Here is a 24,899-nt window from a genome sequence, read left to right on the forward strand (position 1 = left end):
TCTTACAAAGGAGAGAAAGCCATAGGTGCTGAAAACAGGAAACTGCTGAAGAGAGAGAAAGGAAGAGGAAGGGAAATGAGTAGCTCTCAGTGATTTATCCAAACTTGAACTGCTGTGCTTCTATTCCCAGTTGGTCATAGATACCAAAATCATAAATATGTAGATAAGGAAGCATGGACCACTTTTACCTATAAAATAGGAGGCTATCCTTAAGCCTCTATCATGAGCTTTGAGCGTAGTGATATAAAATGGAATCTTTTTTGTAGCACCTGAAGCAACCATTACTGAAGTGAGCGGGATTTGTGCACTCACTGACTTTAATTGGAGCTGGATCAGACCCATGAGCCGCACCAATTATGTTTCTCCTGGCAGCTCAACCCACATGCTTGTCTCAAAGATGATGTCTTATCTCTGAAAACAACCCAACGCCTTCGTATTCTGATCCTAACTACTGATATTCCTTCCCTGGGTCTGTACAGGGACAGAACATCAGCCCTCATAATATATTGTGTATGGGAATATTATTTTTCATTAACAAAGCATGGAACATCAGCCCTCATAATATATCTGTATATGGGAATATTATTTTTCATTAACAAAGCATGTTAGTACAGAGGTGTAAATTATCTGCACTTTACAAAAAAACAATTTTACTCATCGGTGTTGCAGAGAGTTCAAATTTTGTGAAGTGACAGTTTTCCTTAATAAGTACCTTGAGTTGTGCGTTTTTTCAAATAAGTTTGTTTTACAGGGATACAAATAATTGCATCAGCAGTGCTGTTTGGTTTGTTTTCAAGGGGATCACTTGGTGGCTCCCTTTTAGGGTGCAGCCGTGTGACAACTAAATCAGTGTGCGGGAGAGGGGCACAATGTCTACCAGTGGTAAATGAGGCCTCCTGTATGATTTGGTCTGACACTAACAAATAATAACATGAATTAGGCAGCTTCTTAAGCCAGAGATACAAAGGTAATGGGTGTAAGATTAAGTTTTTCTTGGTGAACACCATGGAACACAGTGTTGACCCATCCCTGCACATTAACAATGTCCATTCTACCTCACACTTGAAAATCTTGAGATTTTGACATTTTAACAACCTGTCTCTGAACATCTCTAGGGCCAAAACCAAACAGAGGTAGCAGAGGAGAAGGACAGGGATACTATCACAGAGTCTTTAACTAAATATATCCTTTTTTTTTTTCCAGAGGTGCGGAGAAATCTCATTTGACAGTCCTGACCAGAATGCCAAATGTGTTCGCATGCTAGGTAAGGGTAAGAGTCTTTTCCTCTTTTGATACAAAAATGTGCAAGTATGTTTAATTGGGGATTTACTCTCAAAAGTACATGAAAATGGCTGCGGTGATCCACAGTGGCATTTAGATAGCTCATCCACATGTAGTCCTCATCAATTTGTTCTATATGGTGAATTTTTATTTACTTATATTTTTTTCCTAGTAGTTGTCATCTACATAGATGAAATTATAGCTGTACCAACATTATATTTGTAATCTCTGAGGTACTCAAGTTCAGAACTTCTATTCAAAAGCTGAAACTCTGTAATCAAGCCAGATTTTTAAATTCAGCCTGGGAAAAGTGTGAACTTTTGTAGACTGCACACCTTTAATGTGAAGAAGCATTTATGTGCTTTGAAAAAGAGTATTAATTTCACAAATATATCAAATGACCCTAGGTCAGACCTTCAGCTGCATCAATGAGCAAAACTGTGTGATTTTACAGATTTGCGCCAGCATAATACTTTGCCCATCATTTGTAAAAATTAATATTAAGCAGAAGTGTCTGTTCTTTGGAAACAATGCAGGAATGTTCTGGTATGTGTCATTAATTTCTGTGACCAACTTTATGCTATTTTCTTGTTTCATCTTCAGTGCTAGTACTGAAACATTAACAGCACGATTAGTATCACAGTGAAAGACAGGGAGTAAGTGTCTAAAATCCTAAAAGGTGATGTTTACTCAAAAAAATATTAAATCATGGAACACTTGCAGGATTAGGCTTTAAATGCTGAAGACCTTTCACTTGCCAGGGCTGGGATAAATGTATGCTGTAAGTTAGAGCACTGAATTAATAACGCGAAAACCTGAAATAGTCACAATTTTTAAAAATGCAACTGGCAATGTCTAGGAACTTAATTCCCATCTGGGTGCATAGCTGTGTTCTGTAATAACAGATTATGTGGTTTGTTGTTTATATTCATTAAATCCTATTGTCACAATAGACTATAATTGCTGCGGAGGAAATCTGTCATGCTTATAGTGCACAGATCCCAACAGAAGAACTGACACAATGGGCCATAATGATGTGTTACATCAATGAGCCATGGTTAGAGGTTCTTAATGGAACAAGCTGACAGAAAAGATACACTTGTGATCCTTTATCATGCCAATTATAATCTGCAACTTAAATAGCACTGAGTTCATAATACTGTAGTTCTAAGGATGTTATATCCATGCAAATGTTATTATCCATTAGGAAAAAAAAAAAAAGCAGGGGGCGGAGGGGTAGTTGAGAACAGAAAAATGACCTGAAGATTAAAGTCTTCTGCACAGGTTGGTCATTTTTATAACAAGTCAGTCTAAAATTGGGAGTTTTGCATCATCCTTAGGGCAAATGATACCATAGGAGCAGTGAGCAGAACAAGATCTTGTTTCCATTACATATATTGTTATCTATGTCTTGTAGTATATGCGTGTGCAAGAATGAGAACATGTGCTGTGCTCTGTAAGGAAACTGCTAGGAATGCTAAAATGACTCCAAGGGGTCATGCCAAAGGTGAGGCTGGCTCTCAGAGGTTGCATTTCTTGTATTTAAAAATATCTCGCCTGCTATTACTATTCTTCAGTGTCTCTAACAAATTAAGGAACGGTGGTGTCATATATGATATAGGATATTACATTTCACCCCAAGGTATCCCAAATAATGTACAGAGCTGAGGTTATTCTGAGTGCAAATGGATATCCCACAACTGGCTCTGGATGAAGTATGGGAAGCAGAAACTAGCATTACATGGTGGCTCTGAGGGCAGCTACTGGAGACAATCTCCACTGTCTTGATTTATCACAGGCACGTGTGTGGTTCTGGTAGTGCTATAAAGTCAGAGGGTGTCCATTCTGGTACCTCTCCTTCCATACTGAACTCGGTATGGAAGAGCAGGAGCCTGGAATCGTGCAACCTAAAAGGTCTAAGACTTTGTGCCGACTGCGTCATGTAGTGTCCAATTTCAGATTTTACAAGAGAATTGAATTTCCCAGAGAACAAAAGACCAAGTTTGTCACTGATCAATGCAAGGCTGACATTAAAACATCTGTGGGTGTAACTCATGAACAAAGCACAACGTGCCTTCAGAGAGGGACATCTTTCTTGACTGCGCGGTCTTTGAAATGTGCTGAAACTGTCGTGCTGTCATTTACTGGAACAGTGAGACAGCGCTGACAGAAATCTAGAGGGCAAGTCCCAGCAACTGCAAGAGGATAATTACTTAGTAAGAAAAGAAACACAGGAGGCTGGAGTACTGACTATTTCTTCAGCGATCTTTGACGCAAGACTAGTCCCTACTTGGAACCGTACGGTATTGAGCAGAACTCTCAAATGGTAACAGCTGGTTTTGTCAGGAAAGGTCTGTGTCTGGGTTATACCACTGGTTCTGGATTAGCTTCAAATTTAAAGGTTTTTATGAGTAACCCTAGGCTTGTGACTGTGAGTCCACATTCCTTGAGGCAACATGGATTCTGTGGATGAGGTTCTTTTTCTAAAAAGGTTGAGGAAGAGAGGTTTGCAGTGAAAATCTTATTCTATTCCAATCTTATTCTATTCCAATCTTCCCAGTGGAAAGCAGGCAATAAAGAAATGCTTAAACACTTCCAATGGTGATAGTGAAAGTAAGTAGGTACCTTTTCAATGGACTGACTAGATATCACTCAATATGAGGTTAAGAGCAAAAGAATCAGCTTAATGCCTCATCTTTCAGCATTGAAGTGATGGATATTTATAATCCAAGTGTGAAAAATAACTTGAATGGCTTAATTAAATGGTCACATAGCAGTGCTTCCTGAGGATATAATAGATAATATCTACGTGCTATGCCCAGGATAAGTTTATTATCAGCATAATTATGTGTACTAGAGTACTTACAGAAAATTATGTTCTCCCTCTTACACTTTACATTGTGCTTGTTTCTTTACACTTCTATATGTTATACTAGTTAAAACAACACAACTTCTGCCACTGTCACAGGAGAAAGTGGGTCAGTGGCCCACCTTAGCCTTTTGAGGACCAGTGTTAAGACCCTAAACCTATCACAGATTTCTTCAGCCTGGCGGTGGCTAAGGCTTTGAACCTCCCTGCAGGTCCCCCGTCCTTTGAAAAATGGCAAGAGAAGTGCTTCCTCACTTCTTAGGAACAACAAGAATAAACTTATAAGTACAATGAGAACCTGAGGTACTAGAGTTAATGCAGGTAATAAAAATACCTCATAAAAATACCACACTGTCAATAAAAGTGTGCCGTCTCCGGTTTCCCTTGAATCTCCAAGTCTCTGCAGAGCCACCAGTAGCTCAGCAGCACTTCCAGTGCAAGATGGAACATCTGCACTGTTCTGTTTAAATTGGAGCTGTTATCAAGTCAGTGAGGGCACTTGACCGAGACAAAATTGCTAGATAATGCTGAACTGGATGTCAAAAAGCTTTTGCTTTATGCTACATTGTGGAAGTTTGAACCCTAGTCTCCTCATGCTTCTTACCTGTAATGATTTTGATTTTTAAAAATGATAGTTGGCACAAAATTTGAGCATATAGCAGGGTACTCACTACGTGTTTTTTAGTCCAGATGTTTATGTGTATGGACTATTCCTCGCCCTAGAGCATCCACTGCCATTTTCAATGGCACAACCTGTGGTTAATTATCCCCATATGTAGACAGACAAATTCTGGGCTCAGACATGACACAATTTTGTATCATGCAGAGATAATTTGGTTAGTTTGCTGTGAAAATTGCTGGTTGGATGCCTAGGCTAATTAACTCTGCTGGGAAGAATTGCATACTAGCTTGGAAGAGTCCAAAGTTAAGGCAACTTAATTGGTTCTCACACCTTAACTAGCCCATCCAAAGCTAACTCAGTAACCTCTGCATGGCAGAGCACTGAGTTTTGTTAATTTATCCTGGAAAGAATAACGTTCACACATAAGGCTCTAGGATTAGAAGCCTAAGGAAGACCTCTAAGGCCTAAGGAAAAAGGCCTGCCAACTAGAAGAGAAACTTGAGTGTATAAATAAATACCAGTTTATATAGAATAGATGAAGTTATCCTTATATTTGCCATATAGAAAGTAGGCAGCTGCACTCAGCGTAACACATACACTAAATCATCTCATCAGTTTTAATCTGTTCAGCCTCAGTGATGACAGTGGAGTAAGGGGGATGGATGATAAAACCAGATTATCTAGTTTGTTACCCCAGGAACCATCAAATTTGGTCTTTAGCAGGTAGATTTTGAAGAGGTCACGTCCCTTGCTGGCCAACTGTGTTGTTTGCAGAGATTTTTCCAGGGGAAATGCGAATTGCCCTCCTTAAGGAGCTAGTTACCAAGATGAAAACACAAGCCTTCCAGACGCCCCATGGCAAATGGCTGAGGTGCTTTCTTTTCATTATTGTAAATTCCATGCAGACAGGAATAATGTGGGTGAGTTTTGTTTCCCTTTTGGTGTAGACTTAATCCTTGCAGAAGCAGACAGATGAATCCTTGTTTGGAATAAAAGTAGTTTCCTCACAAGTAGCCATTTAAAATTCATCCAAGAAAAAAAGCAATCCAAAATGAAAAAGGTGTGGGGGGGTGACACTTTTCTTTTTATTCCCCAGACTCCTAGAGCATAGTCTTTGTTGCTTTGGGGCAACAAACTTTTCCATATTCCAGCAGAGAGAGGTGCCTACCTCTTTTGTGGCATAGTTCCACCGTTTATTACCTATGGAGAGTTATGGTTAAAGGAATCGGCGTCTGGCCATGAAATGAGTTTCGTGGATCCAACTTCAGTCTTGGTGGCTCTTTGCCCACAGCAGAAAAACCAACCACACATTTGAACAGAGTTGGCAGCTGCAGCTGAAGAGAGAGAAAGAGAGAGAGAGAGACTTTACTGGAATAACAACTGTGTGGAAAGCCAGGACCGAGGGGCACTGGCGAGGCTCAGCCTGGCCAGCCTCCACCTTGCGTAACCCCAGAGCTCACCTTCACTGGGGAGGGGAAAAGAAGACATCTATTAAAATTTGCTTTGAGAAACCTAATCAGGTAAATAACCATATAACTATAGTGGGGAAAATGCATACTAGAGAGTAGTTAAACGTGTGAATTTGCCCCCAAGAGGAGGGAGAAGAAGAAATGAGGCGGCTATTCAAATGGTATCGCGCTGGTCAAACTTTGCGGCTTGGCAAAGCTTCGTGGAGCCCTGGACTGACATCATTTGAAATGTGACCCCGTATCTCTTGCACACGCACAACTTCTGCTGAAACTGATAGGTGTGCCTGAGCAACGGTGTTCTAAATAGCCCAATACACCAGCTATTTATAGCCCAGTCATTCGAAGGCTCACACGTGCGCCTGACCTTAAGCGGACGGTGCCTTCTGCCTGCGCGAACAACACGGCAACAAGCACATGAATTAATCTTTGTAAAATGAAGCAACGTGCTGGTGGGAAAAGGGCCTGAAATCTAGAGTGACTGGCAAGAAATCTACGCTCATCGCTACGCTGCCCATCAGGATTACTCAGAACTTTATAGCAGCAGGAGGTGGGGAGGCTTAGGATGTCTGCTACAAAAAGATAGGTTTCTATTCCATGAGCAGCTCGCAACACAGGATGAAGGGAAGCAGGTTTTTTTCCACTGTAAAGCAATGGTGTGAATGCATAACAGAAAGATAAACACTGTGTCTCTTTTTGATATCCTGCTAACATAGATAAATTCAAATCTAAACATATAAGCACACGCCACAAGTTTTTCACTTGTATTTCATACTCTAACCACCAACGAAAATCTCTCTACAAACAATTTATTCTGCTGAGAACAGTGTGATGTAGATAAGAATTCTGAAACTGTAGTTCTTCCCCAACTGAGTAGACAAAAGGTAGAGATTTTAAATAACTTCTAATACCATTTTTTTTCTAAAATATCGTTCCAGTATATTAACACACTTTAAAAATAAGACTCAACTCCTGATGTTACAATTATGTTTGTAAACACATTTAAAAATTTGTATCTCTGTGACCTTGCCAACATCAAAATACAGGCTTATTTCTCCTTCATGTCACCCAAGACCTCCTCCCCCAGCTGACTATTTCTTCCTGAAATGCAATACTTTCTAAATCTCACATATATTCTCCAAGGGTTCTCTTGATTTGTTTGCCATAGCAGTAGAGAGGAGGCTAACAACTTGGTGCATCACTCCATGCTTTACATGGAAGGCTCAGTGGAGATGCCAGGCTGCCTACATTTGAGGGTAGCTTGGAGACAGAAAGTGGCAGATGGTGGGCACGAGGGCACAACAGAGACTTCTTTCTCAAGGAATTGACAGTGTACACACGCTGTCATAATGCCAATTCGTCACCATGTTATGGTTTCATGCTAAACCATAACTTTACTATCTTCGAGACTTGTGTCCAAAACCACAAAGAACGTAAATATCAAATCCATCTTCTAGTTTCATGACTACTTGATTAATTTGGTTAAGAAACTCTAAAAAAAGATAAAATAAATTGAAAATCTTGATGCCCTCGGTATATTTTAAAGAGCAGTTCTCTAATACCATCTTATTATTGCAGTAATTTTGATTTAATTACTATTTTAGGTAATTATATAGCCTGGTAGCTGAGTGACAGTGACCACCTGTTTATCCTGTTCTGTCCTGTAAATCAGGTCAGACTGAAACCACTTGTCTTGCAGTATTCCACCTTCCAGAAGGGTGCTCAAGGAGACAAAAACTGGCCCTGGCTTTTTGGGTAGGCCCATAAAACACTTTTCTAAGTGTAATTTCTGGTTGTTGTTTTTTCTATCACTTAAACGTTAACTTGAACCATATATAATGTCTGAGCTTGGTGCAAGAAAGAAATGGGAGTGTTGGGAGACTTAGAGGGAACACAATAATGAGGATTTGACACTATCTGTGTGATGCAAACACACCATGATGGTTTTGTCTAGAGGGAATAATTGCTGTGTTGCCCACATCTACCAAAGCTATTCATCAGGACCATGGGATCCAGTTGAGATACCAAAACTCAAGAGATTGTTATCCCCCAACTAAAAATACCCCAAACCTCTGACTCTTCAGCTTCTCTTTCTATCAAAAGGGCTTTTTGACGTGGTGAGGATCTCACCATATATCACATTTAATAAAAAACACAGGTTTGTAAGTCCTATCCAGCAGTTGCACTCAAAGCATGGTGACAAATATGAGCAAAATTAGTGCAGTGTGAAGCTAAGAAGTACCCCACTTTTTGTCCAAAGCATGCTGCAGAGAGGAGGAGGGCATTCTGCTGTCCATTTATTTAACAATCTAGTGAAAGTTTAAACTTCGAATTCTGGGCTTTCAGAGCCCTTAAGTGGATAAAACCCACAGCATTCACTTTTTTCTTACCCACCACACTAAAGGGAATACAAGTTGGGTGTAGGTTCTCCCATTTCCACCTATTGACCCCTCACAAAGATAAATGCCAAGTATGGCTCCAGAACAGTTTAACAAATAGGCCTATGACTTGCACCCCATCTGAGGGAGCACACACATGTAAGTCAAGGATAATCCTAAATTTTGTTTCCCAGACCTTTCCTCTTATTTTTATTTATTTTTATTTTTTTAACCGGACATTTCTTAGATAAAGCAGAGAAACAGTTGCTTGATTGATTTACTGAAGATGATCTCATATCTTATTTCATGGTATTTGTCACATGAGTTATTGCTGATCCCCTGTTGGAAAAAAGATTTCAAGTGCCTATTCAGTCTGCTGCCTCACAGTTTGATTTTTCCTCGTGCCTAACCTCGTGCCTAAACATGGATTGCATTCACGTAATTTCCCATCTTTTTTATCCAAACTGTTATGAGTGGGATGTGTTCACCCAAAGTACTTGCTGTACAGAGAATTGCAGTGACTAACCATACTGTTGTAATAATCCTGTCTCAAAAAATTGGGGGGGGGGGTGGGAGGGGGGGATTGCAGTGACTAACCATACTGTTGTAATAATCCTGTCTCAAAAAATTGGGGGGGGGTGTGGGAGGGGGGTGTGAGGGGGAAGAGCAATTATAATATCTATTAATGGGACCAGATCGGAGAAGAAAACACTTATCCACAGTTTTACAGTCAGACACCCCTTAATGATAGAAAACTAAAATAAAATCTCCAGATGTAAAATTTCCAAACTTAGTTTTAAATAGGTCAAATTCATATTTTGTGGTTTGAGCTCATCTCTAGCAATCAATCTTTATTTCTTTAATTATTATTTGGTGATCCCTTCACAGTCTCTGTGATTTCCTATAGATTACTGTGTAGCTACCCTCAGTAAGAGTGATTTATGTCTGAGAAAGCTTTCAAACATTCAGTTCCTGGCTGGAAACATTCAGAAAATTCTCAGTTTAAGAATGCGTTTTCCTATATTCTTCTCTGCTCTGTGTTGTAAGGGATGTCTCATCGTATTCAGGAGCTAAACTTTTGGCTGTTCTGAAAGGCTATTAATAATTTTACCATTCTTACTGACAAGTGGGAGTATATAATTTGTAGGATGCTTTTTTCACCTTCAGTATAAAAAAGAAAACCCCACAAAATCAACCACCTGCTGTTCTTTGGCCTTGCTAGCTGGGTAGATAACTTTCCTTCACAGCTTTACCTTCCTTTTTTTTGTTGTTGTTTTAAATATATTATAATTTCTAGTGGTAACCTGTTGTTTTCTTCCATGTCTCATGCTTCTTAAAGCATTTAAGTTGAACTCTTAGATCATCCCTTGATCATCAAACTACTTAAGGGTGTATTTACATATTTTCACTGAAGCCAAAAAATGTGTAGGCTGAAATCCCTTCCCGTGCCAGGGTCGGTCACAGTGTCTAGCACCGTGCATGCTCAAGCCCTGAGCTGATCCAAATACTTGAGGCTCTGCACTTATGAAATCATGGAGTGTGACTCTGAATGTTGGTAGTGAATGACGGGAACTCCATTTAGCAACAAGAAACGGAATTTCTGAATCTCAAATAGCCGTGTCAAGAGATGACTGTATTTCTTACAGGAGAGTTCAGGGAGTGCTCCTACTGGATTTCCCTTATAGGGCATTCCTTTCCCTCTGCAGATGAAATAACGCTGAGGATGGGATGTGATTCATCTCACAGAATAAACATTTGTAAAAAAAAATTTTTTTAAGTCTACAGCCATCATCTAATTTTCCCTTTTATAATTGAAAAGAATGAGGTATTTCCTTAAGAATCAGCTCGTTGTAAAATAAATGTCTACACCTTCTCCTACTCAGAAAGTGCCTGTTTCTCCCTGTTGACTGCTAAGGAAGCTGAAGTGGGGATGTGAGCAGTTGGAGATTAATCTGGAGTACAGACATTGCTTTTCGTGGTGTTCAAAGCTTTAAAGTATGGGGGATAATAGAAAATCAGGCTGATCAACCTCATCTGTAAGATAATTTATTGGTTTTTAACATACGAGTAATTTTTAAGTTTTCAGCATATTTGTAGTAATGTAGATAGCAAATTATTTTTATTAATTGAATTCTTTTCCTCATTCCCTTTGTGAAGTGTTAATTTATCTCTCTCTTTCCCCGTGACATAGCTGCAGGATCTTTTCTGACAGCTAAATAGCTCCTAATTTTAGTTGAATAAAGTAAACTGAAAGCACGATAAAAGATTTTTCAGATGCCTAAGGGGTCCGTATTGGCCTGATGATCACACTGTCCTGTGGGTAGAAAATTTGACTGTATCATTAAATGTTTGGATACGAAGGTTAAATTCAGCCATTATTACGTGAGATATGGGTTTGATTTTCATAAGGTTTTAAATCCATGTTTCATCCCATTGTAAAATGTTGAAGGAGGACACTCTATAGCCTCTCCTTGTAAAGAGTATGTCTACTTTAGTATTTTAGGTCAGGTCAGGAGGGTGTTTTTGAGATGCTACCCCAAGTTACTGCAAACTTTGGTTTGTGTTATGGAGCAGTTTCAGAATAAAAAAGACTGAACTACTTGCACACGAAAAGGAGAAATCCATGTCCTGTGGGAGCACCTCTAGTGCATTCTAGATGTTATTAGACATTTAGCACAGCGAGTGCTAGTGACAGGAGTTCAGAAATACTGGCATCATACACTTTATTAGTAGATATTTCTTAGAAGAAAGCAGGGACTAGGGGCCTGGAATTGACTTCTCCACCTGAATATAGTGTAACAAATTGACATCAGAATTGTATAACATTATCTAACGAAAAGCATATTACCCTGCTGACAGAAGTTATAGTTATTTTCAGTGTCTTTCAGCCAGTTAGATAATGGTATGTAAAGGTAGCCCATACAGATATAAGCACTTTTGTCTTATTGTTGGTTTTATTACTAAATACCATATGAAATCTTGAACATCATCTTAAAAAGAAGCCTGTGCATTTTTAGTCCATGAGCTGTATTTCAGGTTTATGCAAAAGCAGGAAGGCAAATTTAAGGTTAAGGTACCTGGGTAGGCACTTTGTTGAGTTCCATAACATGCTCTGGCACTTTGATCATTGAGACAGGAGTTTGTCTAGAGAAAGGTCATGGTTTGTCTAAGAAAAAGGTGGAAAATTTTCCTCTCTCAGCTATTACTGCCCTGCAAAGATTTTCTAATGGAACATAATTTCTTTACGTATTGGTTTCCAGTGTTATATATTTACAGACTGAGGTCAGTATCTGCCATACAACAATATCGTTGTTAAAACGATATTATATTGCTTTGCTTTGGAAGCCTCAAATAGAGTTACCGGGAGTCCCAGCCATTCTGTGAATATTCAGTTAAAATCACCACAAGATTGCTGCTGTGGAAGGAGTTGTGAGGGCACGAAAAGTAAGCTAAGGGGTAGCATGAATTACTCGAGTCCCTGGTTAGTAGCTACACGATGCAGCAACAGCAGCAGCCGCTGACAGAGCTCTGTGGAAAAGGGAAGATGAATAGCAGATGCTCCGCTCTAATTTCTTGCTATCAGCAGAGAGCATAACAACAGGCATTAATCCGCTGGTTTAATCAGAGGTAATAATATGTCCAGGGAGCTACCACTTCCAAGGCGCAAGTGCAATTGCTGTCATTGTACATTTGTCCTAGAGGGCTCTTTAGGCAAGTGCATGTCATAATGTTTTAGGAGCCAAAAGAATCCAAGTTCATGTGACTTTAATTATCGACATATTTCCCTTTTCTTAAAAAGAAGAAATGGAAGCATCATAAATCATAATGTCTAATCTCATTTATTTTCTGTTGTTTGAGAACAACACTCAGGGCTTTTGAAGTCTGTGTATTATTTGTTTCACGGGGAAAAATGACATTATAATAACCCTCAGAACAACTTAGAGAGAAAATTCTGTTGGTTTTGGATATTTTCATGTTAATCCAATCCAGTTTCTCTATGCCATGAAGGAATCTGTGTTTGGTTTAGGCAGAACCATCTTAGATACCACAGTTGCTTCAAATTGTGCAGCTCATTGAGACAAAACAAAAAGTCTCTTGATAATTGATGACTGAATAAACAAAGAGGAAACTGGAGGCAGATGTGTGCTGGAAAGCTCTGTGAAATCCTAGGATGGGATGGGGGAGAGTTTGATTTTGATTTTAATCAGAAGCACCACAATTCTCTCTTCACCCTGATCATTTCCTACTTGACATTTTTTGTTCTTAATCTTTGTTGGGGGAGGGCGTCGCTGATGTTTAATTTTAAGTGAATTTCCAGTAGTAAATCTAGAAAGGTTTTAGGCTGGCAGCTGTGCAGACTCAAGCCCTCCCTTTGCAAAACAGCTGTGGGAGCACCTCTAGTGCATTCTAGATGTTATTAGACATTTAGCACAGCGAGTGCTAGTGACAGGAGTTCAGAAATACTGGCATCATACACTTTATTAGTAGATATTTCTTAGAAGAAAGCAGGGACTAGGGGCCTGGAATTGACTTCTCCACCTGAATATAGTGTAATAAATTGACATCAGAATTGTATAACATTATCTAACGAAAAGCATATTACCCTGCTGACAGAAGTTATAGTTATTTTCAGTGTCTTTCAGCCAGTTAGATAATGGTATGTAAAGGTAGCCCATACAGATATAAGCACTTTTGTCTTATTGTTGGTTTTATTACTAAATACCATATGAAATCTTGAACATCATCTTAAAAAGAAGCCTGTGCATTTTTAGTCCATGAGCTGTATTTCAGGTTTATGCAAAAGCAGGAAGGCAAATTTAAGGTTAAGGTACCTGGGTAGGCACTTTGTTGAGTTCCATAACATGCTCTGGCACTTTGATCATTGAGACAGGAGTTTGTCTAGAGAAAGGTCATGGTTTGTCTAAGAAAAAGGTGGAAAATTTACCTCTCTCAGCTATTACTGTCCTGCAAAGATTTTCTAATGGAACATAATTTCTTTACGTATTGGTTTCCAGTGTTATATATTTACAGACTGAGGTCAGTATCTGCCATACAACAATATCGTTGTTAAAACGATATTATATTGCTTTGCTTTGGAAGCCTCAAATAGAGTTACCGGGAGTCCCAGCCATTCTGTGAATATTCAGTTAAAATCACCACAAGATTGCTGCTGTGGAAGGAGTTGTGAGGGCACGAAAAGTAAGCTAAGGGGTAGCATGAATTACTCGAGTCCCTGGTTAGTAGCTACACGATGCAGCAACAGCAGCAGCCACTGACAGAGCTCTGTGGAAAAGGGAAGATGAATAGCAGATGCTCCGCTCTAATTTCTTGCTATCAGCAGAGAGCATAACAACAGGCATTAATCCGCTGGTTTAATCAGAGGTAATAATATGTCCAGGGAGCTACCACTTCCAAGGCGCAAGTGCAATTGCTGTCATTGTACATTTGTCCTAGAGGGCTCTTTAGGCAAGTGCATGTCATAATGTTTTAGGAGCCAAAAGAATCCAAGTTCATGTGACTTTAATTATCGACATATTTCCCTTTTCTTAAAAAGAAGGAATGGAAGCATCATAAATCATAATGTCTAATCTCATTTATTTTCTGTTGTTTGAGAACAACACTCAGGGCTTTTGAAGTCTGTGTATTATTTGTTTCACGGGGAAAAATGACATTATAATAACCCTCAGAACAACTTAGAGAGAAAATTCTGTTGGTTTTGGATATTTTCATTTTAATCCAATCCAGTTTCTCTATGCCATGAAGGAATCTGTGTTTGGTTTAGGCAGAACCATCTTAGATACCACAGTTGCTTCAAATTGTGCAGCTCATTGAGACAAAACAAAAAGTCTCTTGATAATTGATGACTGAATAAACAAAGAGGAAACTGGAGGCAGATGTGTGCTGGAAAGCTCTGTGAAATCCTAGGATGGGATGGGGGAGAGTTTGATTTTGATTTTAATCAGAAGCACCACAATTCTCTCTTCACCCTGATCATTTCCTACTTGACATTTTTTGTTCTTAATCTTTGTTGGGGGAGGGCGTCGCTGATGTTTAATTTTAAGTGAATTTCCAGTAGTAAATCTAGAAAGGTTTTAGGCTGGCAGCTGTGCAGACTCAAGCCCTCCCTTTGCAAAACAGGCTCTGAAGAGGGAACAGCATAAATCCCTCTAACACTGTCCTGCCAGAAAGCTTCTTCCTCGACATGGAAAGATCATCTGCAGGAATTACTAAACTACTAGTACCTTAGTCCATCTGGTTTTTATGTTCTCACTGAAGCTGCCTGAAGAGCAACAAGATGTGCTGCAGGACCCCTTATTATGGACATATTTAACTCCCTCGGCAGGACCTACACCAGAAGCACAGGTTCACACAGAACCCATCATTCAGCTGCTGACTTTATTTCTCCTGGCCCTACACCTGCTTCTCTTCCACTCAAAAACTTACCTGCTAGTGTGCATCAGGAAGAGTGTTGGGGTGCATCAGGAGGGGTATGACCATCAGGTCGAGGGAGGTCATCCTGTCCCTCTACTCTGCCCTGGTGAGGACCCATCTGGAGTCCTGTGTCCAGTTTGGGTTCCCCAGTTCAAGAAGGACAGGCAACTGCTAGAGAGGATACAGCAGAGGGCTACAAAGATGATTAGGGGCCTGACGCATCTCTCTTATGAGGAAAGGCTGAGGGACTTGTGTCTTTTTAGTCTGGAAAAGAGAAGGCTGAGTGGGGACTGATCAACACCTATAAATACTTAAAGGGGGGGGGTCAAGAGGGTGGGGCCAGTCTTTTTTCAGTGGTGCCCAGTGACAGGACAAGAGGAAATGGGCACAAACTTGAACATAAGAAGTTCCATCTAAACATGAGGAGGAACTTCTTTCCTGTGAGGGTGGCAGAGCCCTGGAACAGGCTGCCCAGAGAGGTGGTGGAGTCTCCTTCTCTGGAGACATTCAAAACCCACCTAGACACATTCCTGTGCAACCTGCTCTGGGTGGACCTTCTTTGGCAGGGAGACTAGATGATCTCCAGAGGTCCCTTCCAACCCCATATCATTCTGTGATTCTGCCTTTGATAATAAGTATGCATCTAAGCTGCCTGGAGGAAGAGTGCCTTCAAGAAATGCTTGACAAAAAGTGTCTTTCTGTAATTACATGTCAGTAAAAGATGAACATTTGAGATCCAAATCTAGTAACTTTTAGTGGAAATCCTGTGGCCGGTAACAAGCTTTAGATTCAGAAAAGCTTCTGCAGTGTTTTACAGGCAGGGTCGTTGAAGGTCTATACAGTTCAGTCTTTTCTGTGGGATGTGCATCACTGTGTCTCTCACTGAACTACTCCAGCGTATGATGGGAGTCCCTGGTGACACCTTGCAGCAGGTTGAGCTTGGCTGAGTAACCCCAGTCACAGAGGAGGACGGGATAATGAGACAGACACACTAAGGTTCACCTGAGGAGTTCCTACAGCAGCTCTGAATCCAATATTTCCAGACGGAAACTGAAATTTTGTTTGTGGGAGAAAATGAGGCTTAAATTGCTCTGACGAATAGAAACAGCCCCTGGGGAAGTCAGAAAGTTTTGATAAAAATATTTTCTAGCCTGAAGTCCAGTTTTCCACCATGTTTCTTGATTGAGCTGGTTCCCTTCGAGCTAATTAGTAAGAATCTCTACCCAACTGCAGTGACCCTGCTTCGTGGTAGTAACTTACCTGACAGACAGTGAGACGGAGGTGGGTTAACACATGGAGGTGGGTGACACAGCGGGAGTGATGGAGCTGGTGTAGAAAGTGGCTGTCGATCAATGCTATTGTGGAGCTAATGAGAGGGCCCTGCTGATGGAGGAGCTCTCTGCTTGACAAGATATAAACCTCTGCTCTTAAGGCTCTCCGCTCACCGATGATCCTGTGCCAACTCTTTCGTAAGAGTAGTTATTACAGTTCTCTAAGAAAGGACTTCTTTGGTTGTAAAATAAGTCAGCCAGTCTTTTGTTCCCTTTAACTGTTGGCCCAGTCTGTAGCAACACATTGCTCTAAATTGGATTTAATTGAGTAAGGGATGAGAACGAAGGAGGGTTTTAGTCATCCTCCCTCCGTTTCGGGTTGGTCAATACAACACCGGCTCCCACGTTCCAGGCTGCTTTCTCCCATGAGAGCTGGTGCCAGTTGCCCTTTGACTATAATTAAAAAAAAAAAAAAATACCAAACCCAAACAAACTCCCCAAAAAACCCCAAAAATCCCCAAACCCACCTGTTTTTAATCACGTTTCCCAAAGCCAGGCCATCAAAATGAGTGCTTTTGTCTTTCTGCCTACGCTTCTAGTTTTTTTGTCTACATTCTCCCCATCTTCATAAAGCTACCCTAAAGTGTTGGCTGGTGTGTAACGTAAGCCTTTGCAGCAAGTTATTTGTGACTTCTCCTCAATTCTTCTTCTCAACTTGTGTCTGATTCTCAGGGTGCCCGAGAAATGCAAATGTCAATTCAAAGGGGGAACTCAAATATGTATCCACTAAATTAAGTAGCAACTCTGGAACAGGGAATTGGCAGGTTCTGTCTTCTATAGTTATCAACTATTGGAACAGTCACTCCAGTCCCAGTGGGGCTTTGAAAGCATCTGGATATAGCTTATCAGCCAATTAGAAAGAGAACACGAACAAACTAATGACAAACAGTCCCTGTTCACTCGAGGACTCCTCACTCTTGCATTTGATTTGGCTCACAAGCACCTGGCCAACTGTTAAACCGCAGAGAGCTACTGTAAACCCAGTTTAAATTAACAAAAAAGACAAACTTAAAGTAAAAAAGACTGACCTTAAAAGGCAAAAATAAATTAAATTTTAAAATTACAGCATAATCTGCTCCAGTTAAAATCCCACATTCTGCTGGGAGCTACAAACTGTGGAAGAAGCTTTCCCTCAGCAGACAATGAGATCAACCTGTGTCGCCCCCAACACCAATTTTATGGACAACCCATGAAAACACTAAACTGCTATGTAAAGTCCGTGCATAGTTTTATTGTTATATAGGGAAAAGGCACCACTTTGTTTTTCCTCCTGGTCCTATTTTGTAATGGTCACCACTAGAGCTTGCGATGAGCTGCACCCTCTTCGTGGCACATGCTGAGAATGCTGACTCCAGTAGATGAAAGCTTCATATCTGGATACAAATAGGATGCTTTTGAGCATGCTCATGCTCAGATCTTTCAGAGACCAACTGGCTTTTAAGGTTAAAAAGCAAGCAAGCAAAGCAAGAAATTTGAGGCAGAGCGTTGAAGTGTTTTCAGTGTCAAACACAAGCTAAGTGGGATTTTTCAGGGTCTTACCCTTGGATTTAAGCACAAAATCCTAGTTGGAATTCCTAAATTCCATCTCAGGAACATTTTTTGGATCTAGTCCTTAACATCTTGATGACCTAGGCCATGTTCTCACTTTCAGTAAGAAACAGACTGATAGGTCTCATCTGTAGTGTTCATGCATAGCAGCTGTAGGCTGCTTCTAATCATCAACATTCTTTAATTATTAATAAAAGTTTTATTAGCCATGAATCAAAAGCTTCTCTTTTTCTGGCAAAGGGCTGGGAAGATACTTTTTCTTTCTAACAGTAGATGTTTTTAAAGCAATAACCCAAAATTTAAACCAGATTTAAATATATTAAATGCAAATCTCCAGATAATTAGCACATTATATAGCTAAGTTGCTAAATACCTAATATATCAAATAGCTGTTTCTATTAAAAAGTATCCCAAACAATTCTGTAATGAAATTCATGCCTTGTTTTTCTGGTTTATAGAGACTGTTCTTATTCTAACACAGTACAAGATGTTACTGTACAAACTTCATTCATGTTACCTCCTAATCTATTCTTAGGAAGCATTTTAATGATAACACCTGTTGTTCTAATAACAATTTTCAGTCTTTATTGCTTATGGGATCTGTGGCTAATCAGAAATGTAATGCTTCACCGTGCTTGAGAGTGATTGATTCCAGTAGATAAAAGGCAATTTTTTTTCCCAGTGCAAGATATTTCTGTCTTTGTACTTTGCAACTACCGGCATTAACAAGAACCTGGGATGAAATCAGTGCAAATCAGGAATGTGCACTGAAGATTTCTTATATGCATTTGCTGCTTTGTCTCTCACAGGAGAGGCTGCCCCTGCATTCCCCAGCTACATTATCGCACGCTATAAAGGAGAAAGTGCAATGAATGCAGCTGGTTTATCCCCCCCAGGAGTTCCTGCTGGTAGAGTATGTCAAAGTACTCCCAGCCGTCAGTCTGTCAGGTCTGGCTCGGATGTTTTGGAAGACAGCGTGCTCTGAATGGGAATGTAACAATAGCAGGCTGATTTTTCAGCAGCCAGCACTGATAACTCTGATAAACAGTCTTCTTGAGGTAAGAAGTGACGCATATCAGAGGTTCCTGCCTTAGACGCCAAGGTTATTCGTCATGTAATTGGATATTGTTGGAGAAAACCATAATTATCCCAGATTTAAAGGCATAAGGCCATCTAGTTGATAGTATGTGGTCAAAGATAATCATTCGCTGCTGAATCCACTTTAATCTTTCCTATTCATTTACTTTGAAGAGTAGTGATCTAACCAGGTCGTATTTAAACAAACCTATGACTTACTGGCTTCCTGATTATTGTTAAATTATAGACCTGCCGCTCTTGGAATTTCATTGCTGTGGTAGGGTAAAACTTACACTCTCCCAATTCAGAGGTCTAGGAAGTTATCCATTGAAGAAAGCGAGGAACACATAATTCCTCCAGCAGATGCAGAGCTCGAGCTCAAGCTCCAGCCAGCAGAGAGCAGCTGTAATGAATATCTGCTATTTCCGTCGTTTTGCCTATTTCATAAAATCATAGAATCAGAATGGTTAGAGTTGCAAGGGACCATCAAGATCATCCAGTTCCAACCCCCTGCCCTGGGCAGGGACACCTCCCACCAGACCATGTTGCTCCGAGCCCCATCCAGCCTGGCCTTGAACCCCTCCAGGGATGGGGCAGCCACAGCTTCTCTGGGCAACCTCTTCCAGTGTCTCACCACCCTCACAGCAAAGAATTTCTTCCTAACATCTAACCTAAATCTTCCCTCCTTCAGTTTATAACCATTACCCCTTGTCCTATCGCTACACACCCTACAAGCGCAATAAAAATTCCAGCTGGTGTAGAGGTGGGGTCCATCATTAACTGGGCCTGAATCTGCCACTTTCGGCTGACCTTGGGCTGCCCAAAGGATGCGAAACCTCACAAGAGCTAGGCAATCTGCTACTCCTGTCCTTACTTACCCCCCATCCCTGCTCCTGCTCCTGCTCCTGCTCAGTCGTTCCTCTGCTGAAATCGTGTCGCAGCTGGATCCCAGCAGTCCTAATCGTCCCCCTGGAACTCTAATGGGAGTTTTTATCACATCGCCCATTGACTGACCCAGGAGATTCTAGGAAGTAGCTGGCTCAGCCCCCCCAGTGTGCTGAGGCCATTAGTCATCTGGGGGGCTATCTCCTGCTTCCAGGAAGTCAAGGACTATCACATCACAACAGGTTTTCGCTCCCCCCCCCCAGGGGAAACAAACACATGAAAGCAAAACGCAAAGTTATAGCAAACAAAGTAATTCCTCCAGCTTGGGCCAGCTGTGGATCCCACAGCCTTTTTCCTCACATCTCCTGGCACCAGAAAATTGATATTGGGCTCCTCCTCCAGTGCTGTGCTCAATCCTGTGGTAGGAAGTCAGATTCCCCACTGTGCTGGCTCTCTCTTTCATATGCTAAAGCACACTTTTGTATTTCTTGTTACAAATATCCCCAAACCATCCATATAAGCATTACAAAACCTTCATGTAAATACTACGTGTTACCTTTAAAGGCAGATTTTTGTTTGAACAGCCTCTCGGTTGCTCATTTACTTTCTCATATTCTTAGCATGGCAACCATACATTACAATACTTTCTTCCCTAAAGGCTGCAAAAATAAATGAGGCTTTGGCTTTTCTCCAGATATTTTTCCATTGTTAACAGGAATATCTGTTTTTAGACCCTTTCCCGTTTTTCCGTAAAGGTAGCCTTATCTTCTTGATCCATCAGTAACAGTTCGTTACCAACGTGGAACTCCGGCTCTTTGAGGTAGCCTTTCCTGTAATTACTGTTTCTGTCATTAATTGTCCCCTGAAACCTGGGCTATCTAAAAGGAATTTGAGGTAATTCCTTAGCCTTATATAGGAAAAAAAAAAAAAAAAACAACAAAAAACCAACCACCAAAAACCAAACAACTGAGTTCTTTGGAGGTATTTAATTTTATTGTCTTATCATTATGGAATAGCTGTTAATGTTTGCAAGCTCTTTTCCCATCATAGGCTGCAAATGGAAAGAGATAACCCTGGCTGAAGTGCTAGATTGTTTTTGATGGGTGAAGTGGGAAAAAGTTTGTAAGAGACTGGTAGTGAGCCAAAATATCAAGACTCATATAGATCCTAGGCTTGTTTAGTCACGTTTTGTGCATAGATCCAACAAGTTTTCATGCATAGATTCAGCATCTTAAATAAAATTACAAAAGAAATTATGGAACTTTATAATAAAAAATCTCCCAGTTCTGAAACCTTTGACTAAATTCTCTTACTCCGTTGAATTACTGGATAAAAAGGAATTTAATCTAGGAAAAGGAAAGAAGGCAGGAGGCAATAAGTAATAGGAAGGCACTGGAACATGTGGCTAAAGAGTAAAAATGAAGAATCTCAGCTCTAAGCAAAGAATTTAAATTGCACAATACTGAGAGTGGTAAATTCTCTTCACAGATAGCAGGTAGCATCACCAGGGGAGCAGTGTGCTTTCTTTCCCCTTACCTTTTTTGTACCTTTAAATGTCCACAGTAAGAACGTTTGTATCTGGGGCTTCTTGACAGTCAACAGAAAGCACGGACACTTTGAGAGTTCTTTTCAGCTCATACTATAGCAATGTAAATACCTCACATGAAACCAATGAGCTATTTCTGTTGGTTAACTAGAAGGGAACTGAGCATGACAAGCTCAAGAGTTTCCTCCTCTGTGGGGAGTAATAATAATAAGACAGGGTAATAAGAGAGACTAATAACACTTTGAAAGGCCTCACGTGTATGAAGACATCCAAGATACTTATCACTTGTCTGCTCAAAACCTTCTGATGCCATTCTGCTGAGGGGTCATGTTAAAAACAGCATGTTCTGATTATAGAATAATTCAGGGAATTTTAAAACGCTTGATTGCAACAGATGGCCAAGCTTTATTTTTTAAAAATTATCACAGGTATTTCAGCCAGAGGTGTAGAGAGGGACTTGCACATTACCTGATACTTATGATTTTAAATCTCAGTGTCCCACACGTGCATGTGTGGGAGTGTTTGCCTTGTCTTTCTATGCACACACACCTACTCCACGTACATGTGCGATGCTTATTGTGCAGTACTAAGCAAATGCAAGGTAATAGATTGTGTATGAAAAAAAAAAGGCATTTTACATGGTATAATAGAGAAAAAAATCACTAAATTGGCCATGCTCCGTGAATGCGGAGAATATTCCATGACATGGGAGGAATTAGTCCAGCCAAGAAACATGATACCACATATTTAAAAAGGAAATTTGGCTCTTTAAGGAACAAGCTCAGCTATTATATCTTTTCCATCATAACTTAAAACCTCAGGCTATGATTTTATGATACCAACGTGCAACATATTAAAAAGATATCCTTCTTAGTTGGATGATACTTATTCATTAGTTCCTGAAAATCAATTCATTTTGGATGCTTTTAACTGGATTGTCTGGAATCAGGACACCCAAATCAGCAGTCCTCTTAGAAACCTACAGGTATTTCAGCCAGAGGCGTAGAGAGGGACTTGCACATTACCTGATACTTATGATTTTAAATCTCAGTGTCCCACACGTGCATGTGTGGGAGTGTTTGCCTTGTCTTTCTATGCACACACACCTACTCCACGTACATGTGCGATGCTTATTGTGCAGTACTAAGCAAATGCAAGGTAATCGAGCGTTAGTGGGAGTGGGTGTTTTCTAGAAAACATACAATGCTCATTGTGCAGTACTAAGCAAATGCAAGGTAATAGATTGTGTATGGAAAAAAAAAGGCATTTGACATGGTATAATAGAGAAAAAAATCACTAAATTGGCCATGCTCCGTGAATGCGGAGAATATTCCATGACATGGGAGGAATTAGTCCAGCCAAGAAACATGATACCGCATATTTAAAAAGGAAATTTGGCTCTTTAAGGAACAAGCTCAGCTATTATATCTTTTCCATCATAACTTAAAACCTCAGGCTATGATTTTATGATACCAACGTGCAACATATTAAAAAGATATCCTTCTTAGTTGGATGATACTTATTCATTAGTTCCTGAAAATCAATTCATTTTGGATGCTTTTAACTGGATTGTCTGGAATCAGGACACCCAAATCAGCAGTCCTCTTAGAAACCTGCTGCTTTTAGATTTTAAAATCTACTGATTCATAATAAAAAGGGATTTAATATATTCAAATGCTTTTTAGTGTAGCACATTTGGGGGAGTTTTATGTAAATTCTTAGCAAAATTTAACAACAAAATGAAACAAGTACCTTCTGTAATGGGGAAAATAACATATGGAAAAGAAATACTTGGAAATTGCTTACGTATATTCTGAATGACAGTGTTCCAAAATCTATTACTGCACATCAGTTCTGCTCAGGAACGAGGCACTGTTACCTTCAGGTGGGATGGGGAGATCTTCTTCCCACCCTCCAGATGGGATGGGAAGGTCTTCCCACCCAAGGCCACACACAGCTGGAGCAGAAAAATCACACAGGGGAATTTCTGCCTCCCTACCTTAATGTTTCACAGCTTTTCATACAGTAGAAAAGCATTTAAGTGCTAGCTCCTCTCAGAGACACACATCCCTTCACAGGGCATGCTGGGCAAACTGGCTTGCCTGGAGGCCAACAGCACCTTTTTTGGGGTATTGAGGTGGAAAAGCAATGGAATTGCAGCCAATTTCAGCGCCGCAGCACGCAGGGCTGGCAAAAAGCTAGGGCAGGGCAATTTCTGAGTAGCAGGAATTGGAGCAGACCTGGATCCCAGAGCATCTCAGCCTCCAGCTGGGTCCATCCAGCCTCCAGCTCTGCCCAACACGGGCTCGTGTTACTTGTGGCTATGAAGGATGACTCTTAGAATTGGTCCTCGTCCCACTTTTCTGATCAGAATTGATTCTTGTCCCACTTTTCTGACCAAAATATTGTTTTGGCCACACCACTTTGAAGTTTTCCTGCATGAAATATTCGAGCCACATAGATACAGCTAGTGTTTGTATCCAGCCCTTTTCAGTGGTGTCCATGCTTCAGCCACGGGTGAACAGCAGAGCTTACAGCTATTACCATAGTTTACTACTGTCCCCTCACCTAATAGCCCAGATGTTATTGGCAAGACAACACAAATAATAAAAGCAAAAAACATGTTTGAATGTGTATGGGGAAAAAAAAAACAACCAAAAATCTTTGAAATACTTCTTCAGAATAAAAGCAACTCCAGATGCAAATGTACGGGGGAAAAAAAAAAATATCTTTGAAATAGTTCTTCAGAATAAAAGCAACTCCAGATGCAAGACACTGTTTTTGACAACTGGACTGGACAATAAGATAGCTGGCCGTATCTAACACCTCTTGAACATGCTGTGGGCTTCAGGGGTGGTTGCAAGGGCTCGGTCCCTGCCCACAGCTGGCCCGGGGGAAGGCTGCTGACACGTCCTGCAAACCGAGACGCTCCAGCCTGGAGGTCAGCTGGGGAGACAAGCACTTTGCAAGGTCACCCAGGGCTGCCAACGCTACCTGGCATGACTCACAGGCATTGCAAAGCCATGAACTCCTACTCTGCTCTCTGAAAATGAAAAAAAAAAAAAAACCACCACCACCTCTTCTGGACCTGGCTAACAGTGGTACATTTCAACATGTATTTATTATTTGTACTGTCTTGCTGGTTACACTTGAAGCCTAAGGGTGACCAGGTAGCTATAAATCTCGATAGCTCACAATGTTTGAGACCACATCCTTAAAAATACATGTAAGTATCTAAGAAGAGGGATAAGGGCTCTGTTACTACAGCATGCAAAAGGTTCATTAATCCTAACATTTATGGTTGCTTTCTTCCTTTGAAGAAAGGTAATGTTATTCCCATATTAGCCATAAGAAAAGAGTTACGGCTCTACAATATGGCAGGGATAAGATGCTACGAGCCACTTAGTTCTGGTTTCCTAATAAACCAACATTATCCAGACAGCATGGGGCTTTTGGAGCTTACA

At 40.5% G+C, this 24,899-nt stretch overlaps 1 protein-coding gene across 1 annotated transcript in view; it reads left to right on the forward strand.

Moving 5' to 3' along the window:
- The window catches only part of PDE7B (phosphodiesterase 7B), a 229,838-nt gene that overhangs the window by 72,148 nt on the left and 132,791 nt on the right, over positions 1-24,899 (forward strand). Inside the window, exon 3 of the mRNA XM_014955390.1 lies at positions 1,204-1,264. Coding sequence (XP_014810876.1) covers positions 1,204-1,264 — 61 coding nt within the window. The remainder of the gene's footprint in view (positions 1-1,203; positions 1,265-24,899) is intronic.

This window comes from Calidris pugnax, unplaced genomic scaffold, assembly GCF_001431845.1.
Source record: "Calidris pugnax isolate Ruff unplaced genomic scaffold, ASM143184v1 scaffold231, whole genome shotgun sequence".
NCBI lineage: Eukaryota > Metazoa > Chordata > Aves > Charadriiformes > Scolopacidae > Calidris > Calidris pugnax.